Source organism: Bombina bombina, chromosome 3, assembly GCF_027579735.1.
Source record: "Bombina bombina isolate aBomBom1 chromosome 3, aBomBom1.pri, whole genome shotgun sequence".
Taxonomy (NCBI): domain Eukaryota; kingdom Metazoa; phylum Chordata; class Amphibia; order Anura; family Bombinatoridae; genus Bombina; species Bombina bombina.
In genome coordinates, this window is record NC_069501.1 from 827,166,983 (window position 1) to 827,192,454 (window position 25,472).

A 25,472-nucleotide genomic window follows, 5' to 3' on the forward strand; every position below is an offset into this window, starting at 1 on the left:
TAAGATATCCCACTGCCTATGGCAGCACAAAAGCTCTATACAACACTGCTTGTTTGTTGGATATCTTGGATAAACTAAAGAACAAAGCCCTAAATAATCCAACTTATAGTAGGATCGTCAAGGTTTGGAGAGCTCTGCCCTGCTGTGTGTCTCACAGCTTCCCCTTCAGGGCAAATGTCCCTGTTTCCAGTCTGAAACCAGGGCATGCCTAACCATGGTCCACTCAATCCCATTTACACCATGCCCAATACCACCCACCTCACACCCAACCCCATCCACTACAATCCAAGGCTTCACCCCTCTTATTGGCTCCCATCTATAACTCCAGGAAATATAGGAAGGTATTTGCTCCAGTGTAGGGAGAAGCAGTTCAGGCCCTGCTATGGCCAGTTACAGGAAAATCAGGCAATATTATTATTTATTGTGGGATTTATTATCATTTTACATAAAACAATGAAAGTTTGCTTAGACTTCAAGTTGGTTTTATACAATATTGGAGAATTTTCTTTCATATAAAACTAATTTTCATGTTGTAAATTGCAGGATTCCCTGGCAGAGGTATTCCAGGACTTACAGGAGATCGTGGAGAGAAAGGTATGAAATAACAATGCCATTTAAACAGATTATTAACGTAAAAAGTAATAGTAGAGAGAATGCATCCTATTATATCTACTTGAAAATTATATTCTAAGTGAAATTATGTATTCTATAATTGACAATAAAGCCTATGGAGACTTTTGTAGATAAATCAATTATTTTTCTAAATGATTGTGATCGTGATTGTGATCGACCACTTTATTGCAAAAATAACATTTTCCATCACTTTTGTTATCTTTTTTTAATGGTGTTGTTGATTACATGGTTAATGAAGAAACATTTACAATAAAACTGGAGCTACAATACACATTTGCGATCCACTTGTAAAAGCTTCAGTCAATTGAAGTGTTTTTGGTTAAATGATCATCTTGAGAATGATTGTTTAGAGACTGCTTTAAAGACATGCAAAAGATTAAAAAAATGGCTGCTGTTCAGTCAGTAAACGCAAACAGTGACTAAAGCCCCACAACTACACATAAAGCTGCAATAATCTATGAAGCTGGTTAAAATCAAATTGCGTTGTTTAACCCCTGATTTATCTAAATTGACTACTCACACAAAAAGGAGCAAATTTCTGCACAGCAATTAAGAACACACAGCTTACATGTTCAGTGTAAATAAGAGGGAGAATTGTATATGCACATATTAACCTCACTTAATATATAAATCTAAGCCTGTAGCGATCATGTCCGCCAGACATCGATAAATGCAGACAGCATATGCTATCGCTATTTATCATTGCACAAGCAGTTCTAGTGAACTGCTTGTGCAATGACGCCCCTACAGATTTGCGGCCAAGCAGAGTGTGTCAATCAACCCGATCGTATGCGATCAGGCGGATTGCTGTCAGCCACCTCAGAGGCGGTGTACGAGTTAAGGAGCAGCAATCTTAAGACCGCTGCTTCTTAAATCCTGTTTCCGGCAAGCCTGAAGGCTCCTTGCAGAAACAGGGGTATACGGCCCCATTCAGGCCGTGATAAATCGGCTCCTAAATATTAACAGTGAAAAGAAGGTGGACAACATATGTCTTATCCAAAGTACTTTTTTTATTGACTCTGAAGTCATCTATTTAAAAAAAAAAAAATATTGGAACTCAACACATACAAAATGATTTACTGAATTGTAAAGCAAGAACTGCAGCAGAAAGAAAATAAATAAAGAAAATGGAACCACATTTTAATGAATCCATATTTCAATTAATGGATATGTAGGGGTCGAATTATCAATGTGCAGGCGGACATGATCCGCTGTAGCGGATCAAGTTCCGCCGCACATCAATAAATGCGGACAGCATACGCTGTCGGCATTTATCATTGCACAAGCATTTCACTAGAAATGCTTGTGCAATGCCGCCCCCTGCACATTCACGGCCAATCGGCCACTAGCAGGGGGTGTCAAAATAATTAAATAGTATGAAATATGAGTTGGTAAAAAAAAAAAGAACCAAATAAAATCCACTGCTTTACCACCACCCATTACACCAAATTATCTTTTCAATGATTGTTTACTAAAAAAATTATTTTTCACTGCAATATAAAGGTATATTTTATGTGTCACTAACAAGTTTACGGCTAGATTACGAGTTTTGCGTTATGGTGAAAAAGCAGCGTTATCAGGTTATAACGCTGCTTTTTCACTACCGCTGCTATTACGAGTCTTGCAGGTTTAGGGGCACCGCACACTTTTTTGGCCATAACATTGCGTAAAGTCTTTTTTCAATGGTATTTTCATAGCGCCGATATTACAAGCTTTTCCTGGGAGGCCAAAAAGTGAGCGGTACACCCTATACCGTCAAGATTCGTAATGCATTCTAAAGTCGGTAGTTATGAGGTTTATGCTACAAAGCTGTAACATAAAACTCATAACTAAAGTGCTAAAAAGTACACTAAAACCCATAAACTACCTATTAACCCCTAAACCGATCGCAAACCCAAAAATACAATTATTAACCCCTAATCTGCCGCTGCGGACATCGCCGCCACTATAATAAACATATTAACCCCTAAACCGCCGTACTCCCGCATCGCAAACACTAGTTAAATATTATTAACCCCTAATCTGCTGTCCCTAACATCGCCGCCACCTACCTACATGTATTAACCCCTAATCTGCTAAAGTTATTAACTCCTAACCCTAAGTCTAACCCCAACCCTAACACCCACTAACTTACACTAACAATTGAGAAATTATTAGAGTTCTAACTTTCTTTTGGAAAATTATCTGTTCTATAGGTATTAAAGGCGATGTTGGTTTCCCTGGATCACCCGGAAGTCCTGGTATTCCTGGAGTCAAAGGAGACCAAGGTTTAACTGGGAGTCAAGGATTTCAAGGCCCACCAGGGCTTCCTGGACTTCCTGGAATAGCAATGGAAGGTCCAAAAGGAGAGAGAGGAACCCAGGGTCAGCCAGGATTCCCAGGTAAAAATGTTTACTTATATATATAGTTATTGTTTGTAAGTATGGAATTTTTTACCTCCTTTATTCAAAAAAAGATGTTGGATGTTTTTATTGAAAATGGTATTACATACTGTTTGTCTCGTGGTGCAAGTTGCAAACATAGTTTGTGTTACATACATTTTTATATTTTTCTCTTTAGGTTCTCCGGGCCCTTCAGGTCCTTCTGGTCCGCCTGGTCAAGATGGATTTAAAGGTGAAAAAGGTGATATAGGATGGCCTGGTGCTCCTGGATTCCAAGGAATCAAAGGGGAACCTGGTTATCAAGGACTTCCAGTAAGTGTTGTCTCAACTATAATGGATCATTCCAAGTTTTTTTAATGTGCATGTTTGCTGTTTGCAATCAATAATTAAAAAAACATATATAAACTGGTAATATAGACTGATCATATTAAAGTTACAGTCTACTCCAAATGTTTTATTGTTAAAAAGATAGATAATCCCTTTATTACCCATTACCCAGTTTTGCACAACCAACACGGCTATATTACAATACTTTTTACCTCTGTGATTACCTTGTATCTAAGCCTCTGCAGACTGCCCCCTTATCTCCATGGAAGTGAGCACAATGTTATCTATATGGCACACAAGAACAAGCAGTGTCTTGTGGTGAAAAGCTATAAAAATGCACTAAGATAATGGTGGCCTGCAGGAACTTAGAAACAGGCAGAACTTTAGTGGTTTAAAGGTTATAAAGTATATTAATTTAACAATATTAGTTGTGCAAAGCTGGGGAATGGATAGTAAAGGCGTTTCCTATCTTTTTAAACAATAACATTTTTGGAGTAGACTGTCCCTTTAAACAAAAACAAAAAAAAATGAGATTAGATTTACATAATTTAAATCAGGCAAGATATGCCCAGCTCCCTCCAAATGTGTAACTTCATAAATTGCAACCATACATAAGTTCCTTGTATAAAAAGTTTTTCCACTTTTAAAGATTTTAGCTACTGGTTTCAGAGGGAAAGGGGGTTGATCTTTTACTTGAAAAATAATTGGAAAGGTGGAGATACAAATGAGACATTACTGTTCAAAAAATACAATACATCTACATCCTCTCCCAATATTTTTATATAATGAATATCTTGTTTTCTCCATCCTGCATGTCCAATATTAAATAGCAAAATACTGGGAACGTGACACCCCATTCACAATTCCTCTTTAAAATGAATAATTAATGGGAAAATAAACCTTGATAATATGTAAATCATTAACATAAATGTTATTGTATCTTTTAAAATGATATTAAAAACAAGTTTTGTAATTAACTTGAATTTAAACACAATTCATTTTTGTTTTTTTACTTCCTGTAATCTCACTTTACACTTACCCGCAGTCTTTCTGCAGCATATGAAATTGTGCTTTTCAAAAAACTTTAACAACACTAAGGTAGGGGTAATTTATTTATGGAAATTGAAAGTTGAATTAAATAAATAATTATAATTATAAAATGTTTCTGCAGCTTTGCTATAATAATTTAAATGTACAAATTGTCTCAATAAATTAACATCTTGTTGCTGTAATTGATTCTTAATAACAACTCCCCACCACCACTTGACGTATTTGGATGAGCAAGTCTGAACTTTTTACTGTAAAAAACAGGATTTGTCACTCTTATTTTGGGCTAGATTTTGAGTGGGATTAGCGCTCCTGCTCGCGTGTTAACATTGTTAATTGGAAGGCTTTTTAGTTAAAAAGTGTAATTTTGAATATCGAGACCACATTAACATATTTTCCCATAGACTTCAATTGAGCATGAAAACTAGAAAAAACCTACTCCATGCTCGCATGCTAACCTGACAACATTTCTGTTGCTAAACACGACACCAATAATGAATATTTCACATACCAATGTTTTTCACACAAATATGTTCTATTTATTCTTAAATACACTTTAATATATATATATATATATATATATATATATATATATATAGTGATTTTTTTTGTTAAGATATAACCTTCCTCAGACATACTTTAAGACAGAAAAATACAAAATTACCCCAAATGTCTTTTCATTTGTGGCTGGTATTTGGGGTTCGTCTTTTTCTGTCTTGATGTATGTCTGATGAAGGGGCCAACCCCCGAAAACGTTCACGTTTGTACATTAAAAACTGTAACAAGGTGAGTGCACTTTCTTCTCTGACTATATATATATATATATATATATATATATATATATATATATATATATACAAAAAATAGCCTGGATGATGCTCGGATATAGATGTAATGTGCAGATAGGTGAAAGAAGTAGTAACTTCAATATATATGTAAAATCTACATGCATATATATACACAAATAGTATTATTGCAACAAGTAGAACAATAACATAAAATATATAACATATAAAGGATGAATCAGAATAGAGGCACATAATAAAAGTTCAGAAAGAATTTATGATAATGTCGGCTGATGTGCAATCTCTTCATATAATACCCCCACTCAGATGTGCACTTACTTCAAAAACCCTCAATCATATGAGGTAAGGATGATTCGTGTCAGTGAAATGCTTGGCACCTCCCAGAGTATGGAACTGGACCACCATAGCTGTATATCCCTCTGATATCAGTCGTGATGATCTCTGTTTAACACCCAGTCGTCTGTATTACTTTGAACTTGCACACTTGTTCAGGGGAAACTCCCAATCATAAATCTACTTTTGTAACACAGAAATTCTCATCCAAGCAGGGACATGTTTTCTACGTTGTAGGAGTATAGTGAATAGCAGAAATCGGGTTTATCGCTTCTGTTTGCTTGTGTGTCGGCTATAGTGCTTGTATTATTACAAGTTGAAAGTAAATGCGTTCAACGCAATTGAAGTTAACTTGCGTCGGGATAGTGCATCCTCAAAGCTCTGGATAACTCTCAGTCCTCCTCGTCACTAGCAGAGTGAGAGCTACATATATATGTATATAATGATATTTAGGGATATATATATATATATATATATTAGAATATCTATTTAAAAATAATTGGAACATATTCCCTTATGTGAAGAACATTGGAATGTGAACTATTTACAGTACATGCACAGTTAAAAACTTTATTAAATATGAATGTTGCATACATGATTTTCATGTTTTCAGCTACTTGACTGCAAAGGGCTCCAATGCACTTATATATATGTCTATATATGTATACATATGTATTTATGTGTTTATATGTGTATATATGGCTGCAGATACATATAGACAAATAAATACATATGTACACACACACACACAAACATATACTGTATATATATATATATATATATATACACTGTGTGCAGAATTATTAGGCAAATGAGTATTTTGACCACATCATCCTCTTTATGCATGTTGTCTTACTCCAAGCTGTATAGGCTCGAAAGCCTACTACCAATTAAGCATATTAGGTGATGTGCATCTCTGTAATGAGAAGGGGTGTGGTCTAATGACATCAACACCCTATATCAGGTGTGCATAATTATTAGGCAACTTCCTTTCCTTTGGCAAAATGGGTCAAAAGAAGGACTTGACAGGCTCAGAAAAGTCAAAAATAGTGAGATATCTTGCAGAGGGATGCAGCACTCTTAAAATTGCAAAGCTTCTGAAGCGTGATCATCGAACAATCAAGCGTTTCATTCAAAATAGTCAACAGGGTCGCAAGAAGCGTGTGGAAAAACCAAGGCGCAAAATAACTGCCCACTTGCCACCAGTTTGGCCATATTTCAGAGCTGCAACATTACTGGAGTGCCCAAAAGCACAAGGTGTGCAATACTCAGAGACATGGCCAAGGTAAGAAAGGCTGAAAGACGACCACCACTGAACAAGACACACAAGCTGAAACGTCAAGACTGGGCCAAGAAATATCTCAAGACTGATTTTTCTAAGGTTTTATGGACTGATGAAATGAGAGTGAGTCTTGATGGGCCAGATGGATGGGCCCATGGCTGGATTGGTAAAGGGCAGAGAGCTCCAGTCCGACTCAGACGCCAGCAAGGTGGAGGTGGAGTACTGGTTTGGGCTGGTATCATCAAAGATGAGCTTGTGGGGCCTTTTCGGGTTGAGGATGGAGTCAAGCTCAACTCCCAGTCCTACTGCCAGTTTCTGGAAGACACCTTCTTCAAGCAGTGGTACAGGAAGAAGTCTGCATCCTTCAAGAAAAACATGATTTTCATGCAGGACAATGCTCCATCACACGCGTCCAAGTACTCCACAGCGTGGCTGGCAAGAAAGGGTATAAAAGAAGAAAATCTAATGACATGGCCTCCTTGTTCACCTGATATGAACCCCATTGAGAACCTGTGGTCCATCATCAAATGTGAGATTTACAAGGAGGGAAAACAGTACACCTCTCTGAACAGTGTCTGGGAGGCTGTGGTTGCTGCTGCACGCAATGTTGATGGTGAACAGATCAAAACACTGACAGAATCCATGGATGGCAGGCTTTTGAGTGTCCTTGCAAAGAAAGGTGGCTATATTGTCACTGATTTGTTTTTGTTTTTTTTTTGAATGTCAGAAATGTATATTTGTGAATGTTGAGATGTTATATTGGTTTCACTGGTAAAAATAAATAATTGAAATGGGTATATATTTGTTTTTTGTTAAGTTGCCTAATAATTATGCACAGTAATGGTCACCTGCACACACAGATATCCCCCTAAAATAGCTATAACTAAAAACAAACTAAAAACTACTTCCAAAACTATTCAGCTTTGATATTAATGATTTTTTTGGGTTCATTGAGAACATGGTTGTTGTTCAATAATAAAATTAATCCTCAAAAATACAACTTGCCTAATAATTCTGCACTCCCTGTATATATATATATATATATATATATATATATATATATATATATATATATATATTACATATTTAGACATGCGTATGTATGTATCTTTATGTTAAAGCAATTTACAGGTCTTTTTTTTTCTGACACCTGAAACCTCATATCTTTGAGCCGTTATAACTTTTTATTGCAATTTTTTTTTTTTTATCAGACAGTGTTCATATGAGTGTAAAGTACTATTAAATGTATTTCTTTCAGTTTCCACACAGAGTATAGTGCTTGTCAGAGGGATGTATACATTGTTCTTAAACCCTCTATAATTGGTCGCACTCCCTTTATGGATCTACAATATACTCCTATTCCATAACCTCTGCTGATATGTTTCAGTACTGGTTTGTCTGTCTGCTGCTTGATTTTTAGTGGACGAGTGTCTAGTTAAAGAGTCATTTAGACACTCATAGCTATGTTATGGGTATATTTTTAAATATATATATATATATATATATATATATATATACACAGTATATTGGTTTACGCACGTCGGGTTACTGCACGTTCCCAAGAGTATGTGCGGGTCGGGTTTTTGGAGTGCAAGATCTCCTTTTTAGTTGTCAGTTTTTGGTGCCCGCTCAGATTTAATGTTTATTCCTCCTGTTTGGTTTTGTATTTCAGCTTAGCGTGCATTGCACCTGTGTCTCTTGTTTTGTAAAAGCTGCTAAGGAGTGAGTACATGGTTTCCATTATTTAAGAGCTTTTTAAGTTTTTTTTTGTGCCAATTGCTTTGCAATATGCTATAATGGAGCTGCAGGAATCTACCTAAGAAACGGAGTCTCCCGAATACCTTTCTACCATTATTAGGTGTGCTTATTGTAAAAAAGCTGAAGTACCTTCTCCAGCTCATTTATGTGGCTCATGTTTAGATTTGTTAATGCAATCAGACCAATCTAGTGCTGCTTCTCTGTGTACAAATGCACCTATTATCTTTTCATTACCTGATAAGGCTGAAATAGTGTCTACTGCCATGAAATCTTTTTTTATCAAGGCTGCAGTATCTGAAGTATTGGCTGCTCTCCTGCATTTAAAAAAGGGTAAAAGGTCAGTTCAGATTTTACCTTCTACAAGTACTATGTGCCCTGAGACCAGGGATACTGTTTTGTCTTCAATCTGATGTTGAACCTTATGTTTCCTTCTATTCGTTCTCCTTTAAAATAAGTCTTAATTACATTAGGGGTTAAAGATCCAAAAGTTTCTTATGATAAGCCTTGTAATCATTTAAATTCAGTTTTTAAGATTGTTTTTCATCTTCCTGATGTGTTCCCTGTGATGATGCTGGATCTCTAGGGAATGTTCTAAGTCAGGTAGTTATTTTACTCCTTCTGCAATGTTTAATATCCTTTTCCTGCTGCTAATTTAGATTTATGGGAAACAGTTCCCAAGTTGGATGGGGACAATTCCACTCTGGCTAAACGTATTACTATTCCTTTGTAATACATTACTTGTTTTAATGATCCTTTAGACAGAAAGCTAGAATCTTTTAGGGCCTTTTTACATGCAGGTTATATTTTCAGGTCAGCTATTTCTATTACTGATGTATCTGCTGACTCTACTTACTGGTTGTCTATTCTTTCAGAACAGTATTCTGATGGCTCTAATAGTGCAAATCTATTGGGTTTGCTTCAGAGTGCCAATTCTTTTATTTGTGATGCTGTTTTTGATATTATGAAGATTAATGTCAAAAGCATGTATTTGGCAGCCCTTGTCAGGACAGCCTTGTGACTTAAATCCTATTCTGCTGATATGGTTTTTAAATGTATATTGTCTTTTTCCTTTTAGGGAAAGAAGTTATTTGATTCTGATTCAGATTAGTCTACTGTTACTGGAGGTAAAAGGGCTTTTCTTCCTCAAGACAGAAAGTCTAGAATGAAATCAAAAGCTTCTAATCATTTTCATTCCTTTTGTCAGAATAAGGAACAGAAAGCTGACTCCTCTGCTGAAAAGTCTGGAGGCCTTATGCTAACTGGAACAAGTCAAAATAGGGTAAGATATCTATCCCTACTACCAAAACTGCATGAAGGTGCGGCCCCTGATCCAGAAGTTCTGGTAGGGGGCAGATTGGACCTCTTTCAGGATCCTTGGTTTCAGTCTGTTCCAGATCCATGGTTTCGAAATATTGTTTCACAGGGATATTAAATAGGATTCAGAACAAGGCCTCCCAGAGGAAGGTTTTTTTTTCTGTCCAATGTTCAAAGGAATCCTGTAAAGCTCAAGTTTTCCTTCAGTCTGTCTCAAATCATATATATTGTTGATCCTTCTTTGTGTCCCAATCCTAAGAATGCTTCTGAGAGATCTTTGAATTACTTTAATGTTGTTAAGGCATTGAAATATTGCATTGACGCTACTAAGGATTTTAGACAAACTTCCAGTTTGTTAGTATTTTTTCTGGTCCTAGGAAGGGTCAGAATGCTTCTACTGTTTCTTTAGCCTCTTGGTTAAAACTTTTAAAGAATGATGCTTCAGTTGATTAAATTTGCAAGGCAGCTACTTGAGGGCCGATTTTACTATGCAGCGTATGCTGCAGTTTCCATGCAAGCCTGAAGGCCACGCAAGCCTAAGACCACTGCTCCTTAACTCATCCGCCACCTCTGAGGCGGCGTACAGCAATCATCAGATTGAGCTCGCATTCTATTGGCTGATCGGAACAGCCAATATAATGCAAGCTCAAATTGATTGGCTGATTGGATCAGCCAATCGGATTGAACTTGAATGTGACTGGCTGCTTCAATCAGCCAATCAGATTTTTCCTAGCTTAATTCCGATTGGCTGATAGAATCCTATCAGCCAATCGGAATTCGAGGGACGCCATCTTGGATGACGTCATTTAAAGGAACCTTCATTTGGACTTAGGACGTCGTTAGAAGAGGATGGATCCGCGTCGGCTGCTTCAAGATGGTCTCGCTCCGCGCCGGATGGAAGAAGATAGAAGATGCCGCCTGGATGAAGATGTCTACCGGTCCGGATGCCCTCTTCTTGCCGGATAGGATGAAGACTTCGAACCCTCTTCTGGATCTCTTCTTGCCGGATAGGATGAAGACTTTGGACCCTCTTCTGGACGGATCGGTGATACCCGGCGTGGTGAAGATAAGGTAGGAAGATCTTCAGGGGCTTAGTGTTAGGTTTTTTAAGGGGGGTTTGGGTTAGATTAGGGGTATGTGGGTGGTGGGTTGCAATGTTGGGGGGGTATTGTATGTTTTTTACAGGCAAAAGAGCAGAATTATTTGGGGCATGCCCTGCAAAAGGCCCTTTTAAGGGCTGGTAAGGTAAAAGAGCTGTAAAATATTTATTTTAGAATAGGTTAGGGCATTTTTTTATTTTGGGGGGCTTTGTTATTTTTTTAGGGGGCTTAGAGTAGGTGTAATTAGTTTAAAATTCTTGTAATCTTTTTTTATTTTTTGTAATTTAGTTTTTTTTTGTAATTTAGTGTTTTTTTTTGTTATTTAGTTTAGTTGATTTAATTGTAGATAATTGTAGATAGTTTATTTAATTAATTTATTGATAGTGTAATGTTAGGTTTAATTGTAACTTAGGTTAGGATTTATTTTACAGGTAATTTTGTAATTATTTTAACTAGGTAACTATTAAATAGTTATTAACTATTTAATAGCTATTGTACCTGGTTAAAATAAATACAAAGTTGCCTGTAAAATAAATATTAATCCTAAAATAGCTACAATATAATTATTATTTATATTGTAGCTATATTAGGGTTTATTTTACAGGTAAGTATTTAGCTTTAAATAGGAATTTATTTAATTTATATTTAACTTAGGGGGGTGTTAGTGTTTGGGTTAGACTTAGCTTTAGGGGTTAATACATTTATTAGAGTAGCGGCGAGGTCCGGTCGGCAGATTAGGGGTTAATACTTGAAGTTAGGTGTCGGCGATGTTAGGGAGGGAAGATTAGGGGTTAATACTATTTATTATAGGGTTTTTGAGGCGGGAGTGAGGCGGATTAGGGGTTAATACATTTATTATAGTAGCGGTGAGGTCCGGTCGGCAGATTAGGGGTTAATAATTGTAGGTAGGTAGCGGCAACGTTGGGGGGGCAGATTAGGGGGTAATAAATATTATGTAGGGGTCGGCGATGTTAGGGGCAGCAGATTAGGGGTACATAGGGATAATGTAGGTTGCGGCGGTGTGCGGTCGGCAGATTAGGGGTTAAAAAAATTTAATAGAGTGGCGGCGATGTGGGGGGGGGCCTCGGTTTAGGGGTACATAGGTAGTTTATGGGTGTTAGTGTACTTTAGAGCACAGTAGTTAAGAGCTTTATGAACCGGCGTTAGCCCATAAAGCTCTTAACTCCTGGCTTTTTTCTGCGGCTGGAGTTTTGTCGTTAGATTTCTAACACTCACTTCAGTCAAGACTCTAAATACCGGCGTTAGAAAGATCACATTGAAAAGATAGGATACGCAATTGACGTAAGGGGATCTGCGGTATGGAAAAGTCGCGTCTGGAAAGTGAGCGTTAGACCCTTTCCTGACTGACTCTAAATACCAGCGGGCGGCCAAAACCAGCGTTAGGTCCCCCTAACGCTGGTTTTGACGGCTAACGCAGAACTCTCAATCTAGGCGCATGTTTTTAAATCCCTCCCTTTATGTTTTTACTCACGGACTCCACAGCTTGGGTATTAGTTTTCAAGACTCTCCCCACCTGTATAAAAGCAAACATAATTTATGCTTATCTGATAAATTCATTTTTTTCATGGTAGGGAGAGTCCACCCTTGTGATTTTCTGGGGTTTGTTTTTTATTTAGCACACCTTTTTATGTCTCTTAGTCCTTTTTCTTATCTCACTTGCTTGGCTATATGTTAGACTGAGGTATATGTGAGGTGGGAGGGGTTTTATAGAGCTCTTGGGGTTTGGGAAGCTTTGCCTCCTCCTAGTGGTAGAGAAGAGTAATTACCAAGAGTAATGGATTTTAGACTCTCACTACCATAAATAAATTAATTTATCAGGTAAGCATAAATTATGTTTTTTAATGTGTATTTTGCAATGTGTTTACTTTCAACTCGTAATAGGTGCGCTATTTCCGTTGCATGCAAAAAGCTGAGAAATACCCAATATCGCTCATGTGCAGTTAGCGCACCACTAGAAATCTAGCCCTTTGTCAGCAAAAATTGCAATGCTTTGCAATATCTTATCTTTTGACACTTGCTAGGGTCAATTAGGGACATAAGTATAGCCGAGCTTGTGAAATCTGCAGTGTGCACTTCTAATTCTCAGAATTTAAAAGCGTACAATTTTCAGAATTAAATTGCAGTAAAAGTGGGAAAAAATTAATAGGCCATAATAGTAAAAAATGTAATATAATTTGTTTTAGCATATAATTTTAACACTATACACCCTATCAACGGGGCCCCCATTGTGGGGGTTAAACACACAGTAGTGTATGGGCGGTAGTCCTAAAATTACATGCTTTAAAAATTAGAGCATGTCATTTTTTGACTATTATGGCCCTCTACCAAACAAAAGATTTTTTGTTACCATACATAATGTAACATTGTATATTCATATATATATATATATATATATTTTAAATAAAGGGAGATGCCGGCACTCCAGGTGTAGTGGGGCAAAAAGGCGATGCAGGCCCTCCAGGAATGCCAGGATTTCCAGGTAGGATTTTTCAAAATAAAATGACTTTATTTTAAACAAACATCCAATTCCTCCATACGTTATGATTATTGTATCTTTATTATTATAAAACAACATCTGATTCTGCAATATATTATTACAGCTGTGCAGTAAGAGATGTAGTCTTAGACAGAATATTTTATATTTTGTAATATTTGTAGGTTTTAAAGGTTCATCAGGCCCATCTGGAGAGAAAGGAGATGTCGGGGATCAAGGTTTCCCTGGACCCAAAGGTATAATTTTAAATGATACATTACGAGGGAATATGTTATAAGCAACAGCAAGTTAATCTGAGTTATATTTTTCATTGTCTTCACTACAATAAAAGTGAAACTACTAATATCTTCCACTAGATTGAGCTGTGTATTTTAATAACTACATCAAGTGCTAACAAATGCTCTAGTATAGTTTCAGAAAATTAAGTTTGGGGGTGAATTATGATTAAACTGCAACAAAAGAGAAATAAATATCATAAATATAAAGTGTCTAAAATACAGGTAGCCCTCAGTTTACGCCGGGGTTAGGTTCAAGAAGGAATGGTTGTAAATCGAAACAGTTGTAAATTGAAACCCACTATATAATGTAAGTCAATGGGAAGTGAGGGAGATAGGTTCCAGACCCCTCTCAAAATTGGCATAAGTAACACCTAATACATTATTTTTAAAGCTTTGAAATGAAGACTTTAAATAATAAACAGCATTATAAACCTAATAAAATAATCACACAACACAGAATATATAATTAAACTTAAAGTTAAATGAACAAAAACATTTGCTAAACAGCATTATATACCTAATAAAATAATCACACAACACAGACTTCACTTGCATTTTTCTGCAAACAGTTCTATCTATGCATTCCAAACTGGACTGATTTATAGACAGGAAGATCTTGTTCCTTTGAAATCTGCTCGATAGCACAGGTCTGGTTAAACTGATTAATTTCAGCTTGCTTGGCTTTGCTGGAACACAAGTGGACAGCTCCACCTACTGGCTATTTTAATAAATGCACTGCTTCTCAATGCTTTTCAGTAGCACTCACATGACTGGAAAAAAAGGTTGTTATTCTGAAACGGTGTAAATTGAACCGTCGTAAAACGAGGGCCACCTGTACTAAGGAGATGAAACGTTTAGACTATAACAACAAGTGATTCAATCATTGCTGCTAAAGAAGTATTCATAGGTTCTGGGTCCGTTTTACTAATTCAAACAGAAAACACTGCTAGAATAGAAAATATAAACCAATAAAATAGTGACATCATTCAACTGTGTGTATTCTCTTTTTCAGGTGTAGAAGGTCCCCCTGGCCCTCCTGGTTTATTCCAGCTAATTAAAGGAGACCCTGGTTTTCCTGGGCCACAAGGTCCGGCAGGTCCTAAAGGGCTTCCTGGATTTCCTGGTCCTAAAGGAGAGCAAGGTGATAATGTTTTTGCTTTTGTAATAAATTATTATAAATAAAGTAATAGCTTTGTAATATAATTACATCCATTTATTTTCTCCAGGTGTGATTGGTGCTGTGGGTTTGCCTGGACCAAGTGGTGTACCAGGATTTAATGGTAGCCCAGGACAAAAAGGAGAATCTGGCCCAGGCGGCCCAACTGGTGAGTAACATTTCTGAAACTTGGAAACTTTAAATGGCACAAACAACATTTTTATGTTGTTGTTTATGGAAACAAATAAGAACTGCAATGAAACATGGAATACAGTGTCTTAGATTTGGGCATAAAAAGCTGTGTTTGTTGGTCTCCTTTTCAACACCTTTCCAATCCATTAGAAGTATACCTGCTTGAAGTACTTAGCCTTTTCTAAGTTGAGTATGGGATTTACCTGGGAAATCTAAATTTCCTAAACTAATTAAAGTGACAGTACATTCAAAATTAAACTTTCCTGATTCAGATATAGCATACCATTTTAAACAACTCTCATATTATCAAATGTGCTTTGTTCTTTTGGTCTTGTTTATTGAAAAGCATATGTAGGTAGACTCAGGAACAGCAATGCACTAGTGAGACCTAGCTGATGACTGGTGGTGGCACATTTATGCCTCTTTTCAGTGGCTCACCAGATGTGTTCAGCTAGCTCTTAGAAGTATGTTGTTGCTCCTAGGATTACACTTCAACATAGTATACCAATATAAGAAAGCAAATTAGAAAAAATATCATGAAAGTTTAATTTGTGATGTTACTGTCCCTTTAAGCTGAAAGCAAACTCTAAGTTGCCAATGGAAAATGAATAACAAACTATTATTACTGAGTGTGCTTAATTGCAGTTTCTTTTATATTTTTAATAAATGCATTACTTGTGTGAATTGTATTCTCTCCTAATACACAGTTAACTTTTAACACTCTAAGGCCCTGATATTCAAACCCTCTCCACTGAGATATTCTAAAATGATCCTCTAGCACTGCAAGATCTCTAGTGAAATATTCAAGACCGATTTAGCTTTACTTCTCCAAGGAGTATTCTCTGCATTTCTGTATGTGAAGGAGACACAAGCCCAGTGCAATATAACACTGCATGACTTGACAGTTCTGCTGCACGTAAGACCAGATTTAAAGGGATATTAAATAGCTGAATCTGCTGAAGACAATTAGGGACATATATTAAACTGTTCAAACAAGGCTGTATGGAACATATAATAATCTAAAAGGAATTCCACACAGCTTTGTTGGCAGAAACAGAGTTAAATAGAAAACTAGTTCAAACATGGTGGCACCCATCACTTTATAGAAATTAAACCTTTACACGTATATTTTCTATATTTAAACAACTAATATAATTTTAAAAATACTTCTACATATCATTCTAATGGTAATCTTTGCTTTGAATAAGTATATGGCTAGTATGTATTTAATGTTTTTTAAATCATGCTTTTCTAAATAAAGACCCATTCTTGCTGTTATAATTATTTTTAGAATAATGGGCTAGATTATGAGTGGAATGCTATTTAGTGCTCTCGCTCACACGTTAACATTGCTAGAAGTAAGCTTTTTGTGCACGTCGGTTTGCGTGTGTATTGCAAAAGTGGAAAGTAAAAAGTTTTTGTTCGCACACTAGCCGACGCACTTAAAAAGCTGAAGTTAGAATATCGAGACCATGTTAACATATTCCCCTATTACCTTCAAAGCACAAAAAATTGAAAAAAAAACCACCCTACTTGCAAACCCGATTGCATTTTCTCGAGTGTGCTAACCCGACATGAAAATATTAATATTTCACATTCAAATGTTCTTCAAATAGCAGAGTATGTTCTATTTATTCATAAATACATTTACAAATATCTGATGGTATTTTGATACAATATATATCTATACCTATATTATATAGGCATAGGTATATGTTTCTAAATACTTTGACATATTTGTCTTTGTGAAGAACATGGGGATGTGAAATATTTATAGCAAATACATAGTTAAACACGTTATTAAATATGAATATTTCATAAATATGATTTTACATGCTTTCATCTACTTGACTGCAAATAGCTGCAGCGCACTGCTATATATATTTATATATATATGTACATATGTATTTGTGCTTGTCTGTAAATACACATATCAATACATAAACACATATGTACACACATATTTTTATACACACACATATTTATATATATATATATATATAAATACATACATATACAAATACATGCATATGTATGTATCTCTATGTTAAAGTCATTTGCAGTCCTTTTTTTTCTAGCACCTGAGACTTCATATCTTTGCGCCATTTTTAAAATAATTTATATTAGTGTTATTATGATGTTATGTTATAAACGATGCACGTTTAATTCAATTGCGCTCAAGCAATCGTGTTTACTTTCAACCTGTAAAATGTGCTCTACTTCTAATGCAAGCAAACATGCGTGATAAACCTGATATATCTTGCACGCATCAATTACAGTGCCACTCGTAATCTAGCCTTATATCAGAAAATTACAGATTTGGTTATATACTTTTAGAAATATATAGAAAGATAATTATGAAATTATTAAAAGGTAAACTTTCTCCAGTTAAATAGGTTACTTGTTCATATTTGGACAACTTTTGAGTTGTGCTTTATTGGAAAGAGAAAAATAATGATTAACTTAATAATAATAAAAAAATTTTATATTACCCTGGCCCGTTTAGCAAAAATGTTTCCATCGCAAACAGCAAGATGCCCACGTTGCTATTTTCTGAAAGCAGATATTCTCCATATGTTTTATTTCTGCCCCAAAATGAAACAGACTTGGGAGAAGTTTGGATAAATAAACTATATAAGATAAACCTATTTCTCTTGTTAAGTGTATCCAGTCCACGGATCATCCATTACTTATGGGATATTAACTCCTCCCCAACAGGAAGTGCAAGAGGATTCACCCAGCAGAGCTGCTATATAGCTCCTCCCCTAACTGCCATTACCAGTCATTCTCTTGCACCCAACGAATAGATAGGATGTGTGAGAGGACTGTGGTGATTATACTTGGTTTCATACCTTCAATCAAAAGTTTGTTATTTTATAATAGCACCGGAGTGTGTTATTCCTTCTCTGGTAGAATTTGAAGAAGAATCTACCTGAGTTTTTCTATGATTTTAGCCGGAGTAGTTAAGATCATATTGCTGTTTCTCGGCCATCTGAGGAGAGGTAAACTTCAGATCAGGGGACAGCGGGCAGATTAATCTGCAAAGAGGTATGTAGCAGCTTATTATTTTCTGACAATGGAATTGATGAGAAAATTCTGCCATACCGATATAATGTAAACTCAGCCTTAAATGCAGTAGCAGCAACTGGTATCAGGCTGTCATGTATGTATATTTTACACTTCAGTATTCTGGGGAATGGCACTTCACTGGAATTATACTGTATGCATAAAACTTTAGCCTAATTTGCAGGGACTAGCAACAGGCTTTTTAATAACACTCAATTTATTAATGTTAAACGTTTTTTTGCTGGCATGTAAAATCGTTTAATTTTCTGAGGTACTGGGTGAAAAAATGTTTTGGGCACTATTTTTTTCCACTTGGCAGTCGTTTTATTTAATTTATGACAGTTTACTGATCTCTCTCACTGTTATGTGTGAGGGGAAGGGGCCTTTTTTTGGCGCTTTTGCTACGCATCAAAAAATTCAGTCAGAAGTTTATTGTCTTCCCTGCATGATCCGGTTCATCTCTACAGAACTCAGGGGTCTTCAAAACTTGTTTTGAGGGAGGTAATCACTCACAGCAGAGCTGTGAGATTGTAGTTGACTGTGATAAAAAAAACGTTTATTTCTGTATTTTTTTTTTTTTTTTTTTTTTTTTTCTGCTATCAGGGTTAGTTATCCTTTGCTAATGGGAGCAATCCTTTGCTAAAATTGTGTTTTTTACAAAGATTTGATGCTATAACTTTTCAGTTTATTAATTTTCAACTGTCATAACTTTTTCTGTGCTTCTTATAGGCACAGTACGTTTTCATATTATAGTAAATTACTTGAAAAGTATTTCCAAGTTGCTAGTTTATTTGCTAGTGTGTTAAACATGTCTGATTCAGAGGAAGATATCTGTGCTATATGTGCTAAAGCCAAAGTGGAGCCCAATAGAAATTTATGTACTAACTGTATTGATGCTACTTTAAATAAAAGTCAATCTGTACAAATTGAACATATTTCACCAAACAACGAGGGGAGAGTTATGCCGACTAACTCGCCTCACGTGTCAGTACCTGCATCTCCCGCTCGGGAGGTGCGTGATATTGTAGCGCCGAGTACATCTGGGCGGCCATTACAAATCACATTACAGGATATGGCTACTGTTATGACTGAAGTTTTGGCTAAATTACCAGAACTAAGAGGTAAGCGTGATCACTCTGGGGTGAGAACAGAGTGCGCTGATAATATTAGGGCCATGTCAGACACTGCGTCACAATTTGCAGAACATGAGGACGGAGAGCTTCATTCTGCGGGTGACGGTTCTGATCCAAACAAACTGGATTCAGATATTTCAAATTTTAAATTTAAGCTGGAAAACCTCCGTGTATTACTAGGGGAGGTGTTAGCGGCTCTGAATGATTGTAACACAGTTGCAATACCAGAGAAAATGTGTAGGTTGGATAAATATTTTGCGGTACCGGCGAGTACTGACGTTTTTCCTATACCTAAGAGACTTACTGAAATTGTTACTAAGGAGTGGGATAGACCCGGTGTGCCGTTCTCACCCCCTCCGATATTTAGAAAGATGTTTCCAATAGACGCCACCACACGGGACTTATGGCAAACGGTCCCTAAGGTGGAGGGAGCAGTTTCTACTTTAGCTAAGCGTACCACTATCCCGGTGGAGGATAGCTGTGCCTTTTCAGATCCAATGGATAAAAAGTTAGAGGGTTACCTTAAGAAAATGTTTGTTCAACAAGGTTTTATATTGCAACCTCTTGCATGCATTGCGCCTGTCATGGCTGCAGCAGCATTTTGGTTTGAGTCTCTGGAAGAGACACTTGAATCAGCTCCATTAGATGAGATTACACACAAGCTTAAAGCCCTTAAGTTAGCTAACTCATTTATTTCAGATGCCGTAGTACATTTAACTAAACTTACGGCTAAGAATTCCGGATTCGCCATTCAGGCACGCAGAGCACTGTGGCTAAAATCCTGGTCAGCTGACGTTACTTCTAAATCTAAATTGCTTAATATACCTTTCAAAGGGCAGACCTTATTCGGGCCCGGGTTGAAAGAAATTATCGCTGACATTACAGGAGGTAAAGGCCATGCCCTGCCTCAAGACAGAGCCAAACCTAAGGCTAGACAGTCTAATTTTCGTTCCTTTCGTAATTTCAAAGCAGGAGCAGCATCAACTTCCTCTGCACCAAAACAGGAAGGAGCTGTTGCTCGCTACAGACAAGGCTGGAGACCTAACCAGTCCTGGAACAAGGGCAAGCAGGCCAGGAAACCTGCTGCTGCCCCTAAGACAGCATGAATCGAGGGCCCCCGATCCGGGAACGGATCTAGTGGGGGGCAGACTTTCTCTCTTCGCCCAGGCTTGGGCAAGAGATGTCCAGGATCCCTGGGCGTTAGAGATCATATCTCAGGGATACCTTCTAGACTTCAAATTCTCTCCCCCAAGAGGGAGATTTCATCTGTCAAGGTTGTCAACAAACCAAATAAAGAAAGAGGCGTTTCTACGCTGCGTACAAGATCTTTTATTAATGGGAGTGATCCATCCGGTTCCGCGGTCGGAACAAGGACAAGGGTTTTACTCAAATCTGTTTGTGGTTCCCAAAAAAGAGGGAACTTTCAGGCCAATCTTGGATTTAAAGATCCTAAACAAATTCCTAAGAGTTCCATCGTTCAAAATGGAAACTATTCGGACAATTTTACCCATGATCCAAAAGGGTCAGTACATGACCACAGTGGATTTAAAGGATGCTTACCTTCACATACCGATTCACAAAGATCATTACCGGTATCTAAGGTTTGCCTTTCTAGACAGGCATTACCAGTTTGTAGCTCTTCCATTCGGATTGACTACGGCTCCGAGAATCTTCACAAAGGTTCTGTGTGCTCTTCTGGCGGTACTAAGACCGCGAGGAATTGCGGTAGCTCCGTACCTAGACGACATTCTGATACAAGCTTCAAGCTTTCAAACTGCCAAGTCTCATACAGAGTTAGTACTGGCATTTCTAAGGTCGCATGGATGGAAGGTGAACGAAAAGAAGAGTTCTCTCTTTCCACTCACAAGAGTTCCCTTCTTGGGGACTCTTATAGATTCTGTAGAAATGAAGATTTACCTGACAGAAGACAGGTTAACAAAGCTTCAAAATGCATGCCGTGTCCTTCATTCCATTCAACACCCGTCAGTAGCTCAATGCATGGAGGTGATCGGCTTAATGGTAGCAGCAATGGACATAGTACCCTTTGCACGCCTACATCTCAGACCGCTGCAATTGTGCATGCTAAGTCAGTGGAATGGGGATTACTCAGACTTGTCCCCTACTCTGAATCTGGATCAAGAGACCAGAAATTCTCTTCTATGGTGGCTTTCTCGGCCACATCTGTCCAGGGGGATGCCATTCAGCAGGCCGGACTGGACAATTGTAACAACAGACGCCAGCCTACTAGGTTGGGGCGCTGTCTGGAATTCTCTGAAGGCTCAGGGACAATGGAATCAGGAGGAGAGTCTCCTACCAATAAACATTCTGGAATTGAGAGCAGTTCTCAATGCCCTTCTGGCTTGGCCCCAGTTAACAACTCGGGGGTTCATCAGGTTTCAGTCGGACAACATCACGACTGTAGCTTACATCAACCATCAGGGAGGGACAAGAAGCTCCCTAGCAATGATGGAAGTATCAAAGATAATTCGCTGGGCAGAGTCTCACTCTTGCCACCTGTCAGCAATCCACATCCCGGGAGTGGAGAACTGGGAGGCGGATTTCTTAAGTCGTCAGACTTTTCATCCGGGGGAGTGGGAACTTCATCCGGTGGTCTTTGCCCAAATACTTCGACGTTGGGGCAAACCAGAGATAGATCTCATGGCGTCTCGACAGAACGCCAAGCTTCCTCGTTACGGGTCCAGATCCAGGGATCCGGGAGCGGTTCTGATAGATGCTTTGACAGCACCTTGGACCTTCGGGATGGCTTATGTGTTTCCACCCTTCCCGATGCTTCCTCGATTGATTGCCAGAATCAAACAGGAGAGAGCATCAGTGATTCTAATAGCGCCTGCATGGCCACGCAGGACTTGGTATGCAGATCTAGTGGACATGTCATCCTGTCCACCTTGGTCGCTACCTCTGAAACAGGACCTTCTGATCCAGGGTCCCTTCAAACATCAAAATCTAATTTCTCTGAAGCTGACTGCTTGGAAATTGAACGCTTGATTTTATCAAAACGTGGTTTTTCTGAGTCAGTTATTGATACCTTAATACAGGCTAGGAAGCCTGTTACCAGAAAGATTTACCATAAGATATGGCGCAAATACTTATATTGGTGCGAATCCAAGAGTTACTCATGGAGTAAGGTTAGGATTCCGAGGATATTGTCTTTTCTACAAGAAGGTTTAGAAAAGGGTTTATCCGCTAGTTCCTTAAAGGGACAGATTTCAGCTCTGTCCATTCTTTTACACAAACATCTGTCAGAAGTTCCGGACGTTCAAGCTTTTTGTCAGGCTTTAGCTAGGATCAAGCCTGTGTTTAAAACTGTTGCTCCACCATGGAGTTTGAACTTAGTTCTTAATGTTTTACAGGGGGTTCCGTTTGAACCCCTTCATTCCATTGATATCAAGTTGTTATCTTGGAAAGTTCTGTTTTTAATGGCGATTTCCTCGGCTCGAAGAGTCTCTGAGTTATCTGCCTTACATTGCGATTCTCCTTATCTGATTTTTCATTCAGACAAGGTAGTTCTGCGTACTAAACCTGGGTTCCTACCTAAGGTGGTCACTAACAGGAATATCAATCAAGAGATTGTGGTTCCATCTTTGTGTCCTAATCCTTCTTCGAAAAAGGAACATCTGCTACACAATCTAGATGTAGTCCGTGCCCTGAAATTTTATCTACAGGCAACTAAGGATTTTCGACAAACGTCTTCCCTGTTTGTCGTTTATTCTGGTCAGAGGAGAGGTCAAAAAGCTTCGGCTACCTCTCTCTCCTTTTGGCTTCGTAGCATAATACGGTTAGCCTATGAGACTGCTGGACAGCAGCCTCCTGAAAGAATTACAGCACATTCTACTAGAGCTGTGGCTTCCACTTGGGCCTTTAAGAATGAGGCTTCTGTTGAACAGATTTGCAAGGCTGCAACTTGGTCTTCTCTTCATACTTTTTCCAAATTTTACAAATTTGACACTTTTGCTTCTTCGGAGGCTGTTTTTGGGAGAAAGGTTCTTCAGGCAGTGGTTCCTTCCGTATAAAGAGCCTGCCTGTCCCTCCCGTCATCCGTGTACTTTAGCTTTGGTATTGGTATCCCATAAGTAATGGATGATCCGTGGACTGGATACACTTAACAAGAGAAAACATAATTTATGCTTACCTGATAAATTTATTTCTCTTGTAGTGTATCCAGTCCACGGCCCGCCCTGTCACTTTAAGGCAGGTAATTTTTCCATTAAACTACAGTCACCACTGCACCCTATGGTTTTCCTTTCTCTGCATGTTTTCGGTCGAATGACTGGTAATGGCAGTTAGGGGAGGAGCTATATAGCAGCTCTGCTGGGTGAATCCTCTTGCACTTCCTGTTGGGGAGGAGTTAATATCCCATAAGTAATGGATGATCCGTGGACTGGATACACTACAAGAGAAATAAATTTATCAGGTAAGCATAAATTATGTTATCTTACCCCAGAAATGATTATGCTTTTAAAAACTCAAATCATTGATATCGGTATACAAGATAAAATATTAAACACGCTTATACTATTGGTAAGACATTTTATAGTAAAAAAATTGGATAACCATATTAGCACCCTCATTATCAATGATAATCAAAGAAGTTCAAAATCAAATAATATTTGAATCTTATCATATGAAGAGCGTTAACGAACATAAAATAAAAAGATTTATATTAGGATGGTTACCCATAATTAAAACCTATACACCACAGATTCAGAAGCAAATACTGTATCCTTTTTTAAGCTCTGAGACATTTGCTAAACTAGTTATATTAGATATATTTCCAGCAAGCTGGTACTCATCCTATAGAGAGGTCTAATACTCTCGCCAATGACTTATGACAAATAGAGAGAAAGGGAGCTTGAAGTATTGTGGTCATTTGTTCAAACATAGTGATTTTAGATCAGTAGCATTGTAGTTTTTGTTACGGATTGAGGGGGGTCTGGGTGGGAGCGAACTAGGGGGAACTTTTTTTTTGTGTGGTTTGTTTTATATAATTTACATATACAGAACTGGAACTATGTTAAATTATTACTTCATATTTATTTTATGAACTTTATTCAATGTTTTATGCATATTTTGGAGGTAAAACTAAACAAAATGTAACATTTTAAGTTTGAGATGTTTTAAAATATGCCTGTACTGTCTCAAATGTGCCCTCCACAATAAAATATAGAATTTAAAATAATACCAATTTAAATAGTTTTATTTAACTAAACTTTAACGTTATATAACATATGCATTATTGTATTTGCTAAAACATCCATGCTTGTTAAAGGGACATTAAACCCAATTTTTTTTCTTTCATGGTTTAGAAAGGGCATGCAATTTTAAACAACTTTCTAATTTACTTCTATTATCTAATTTGCTTAATTCTCTTGATATTCTTTGCTGAAAATCATATCTAAATAGGCTCAGAAGCTGCTGATTGGTGGCTGCACATAGATGCCTCGTGTGATTGGCTCACCCATGTGCTTTGGTATTTCTTAAACCAAGGATATCTAAATAATGAAGCAAATTAGATAATAGAAGTAAATTGGAATGTTGCTTAAAATTTTATTCTCTATCTGAATAATGAAAGACAAAATGTGGGTTTAACGTCCCTTTAACTGATCTGGTAAAAAAATATTTAAAAAAAAAATATATACTGACTAAATCAGTCAGGTCTATATGGTAAACATAAAATACTTCTATTTCTACAACTGTCTCCTCTTCATTTTCTTGTTTGTTCATAATCTGGAAAAAGGAACAAGCTTTCCTGCTTAATTGGGTCACAAACAATTCTCAATTTAAAATGAGTCCCAACGAAGAGAATATTCTTTCTATTCCTGCAGATGAAGCTACTTCTGTTAAAAGTGAAATCCTTACGTCTACTATTTCGAAAGCTAAGTGCTTAAGTCACCAGTTCTTTATTTAAAACATGGTTCCCTCTTAGTTCTAAAGTCTATTATAGTTGACATTACAGATGGATTATTGCTGGATTTGTCATAGCTAACTCCTCTTCTTCAGCAGGACCGTGGTACTGGATATTAACAATATTTAATGGACTTGTCCCATTGATTTTTTATAATGCTTGTAATTTAATTTAATTCAATTAATTGAATCTTTTTTCTCTCAGTTTTGTTCACAAATTGTTTGCTCA

General features: G+C 37.3%; 1 protein-coding gene across 1 annotated transcript in view; it reads left to right on the plus strand.

Annotated features, from left to right (window-relative positions):
• COL4A1 (collagen type IV alpha 1 chain) overlaps positions 1-25,472 on the plus strand; it is a 364,281-nt gene that overhangs the window by 317,291 nt on the left and 21,518 nt on the right. Inside the window, exons 41-47 of the mRNA XM_053707784.1 lie at positions 544-594; positions 2,829-3,014; positions 3,193-3,326; positions 13,409-13,481; positions 13,661-13,732; positions 14,787-14,915; positions 15,001-15,099. Of these exons, the coding sequence (XP_053563759.1) occupies positions 544-594; positions 2,829-3,014; positions 3,193-3,326; positions 13,409-13,481; positions 13,661-13,732; positions 14,787-14,915; positions 15,001-15,099 (744 nt within the window). The remainder of the gene's footprint in view (positions 1-543; positions 595-2,828; positions 3,015-3,192; positions 3,327-13,408; positions 13,482-13,660; positions 13,733-14,786; positions 14,916-15,000; positions 15,100-25,472) is intronic.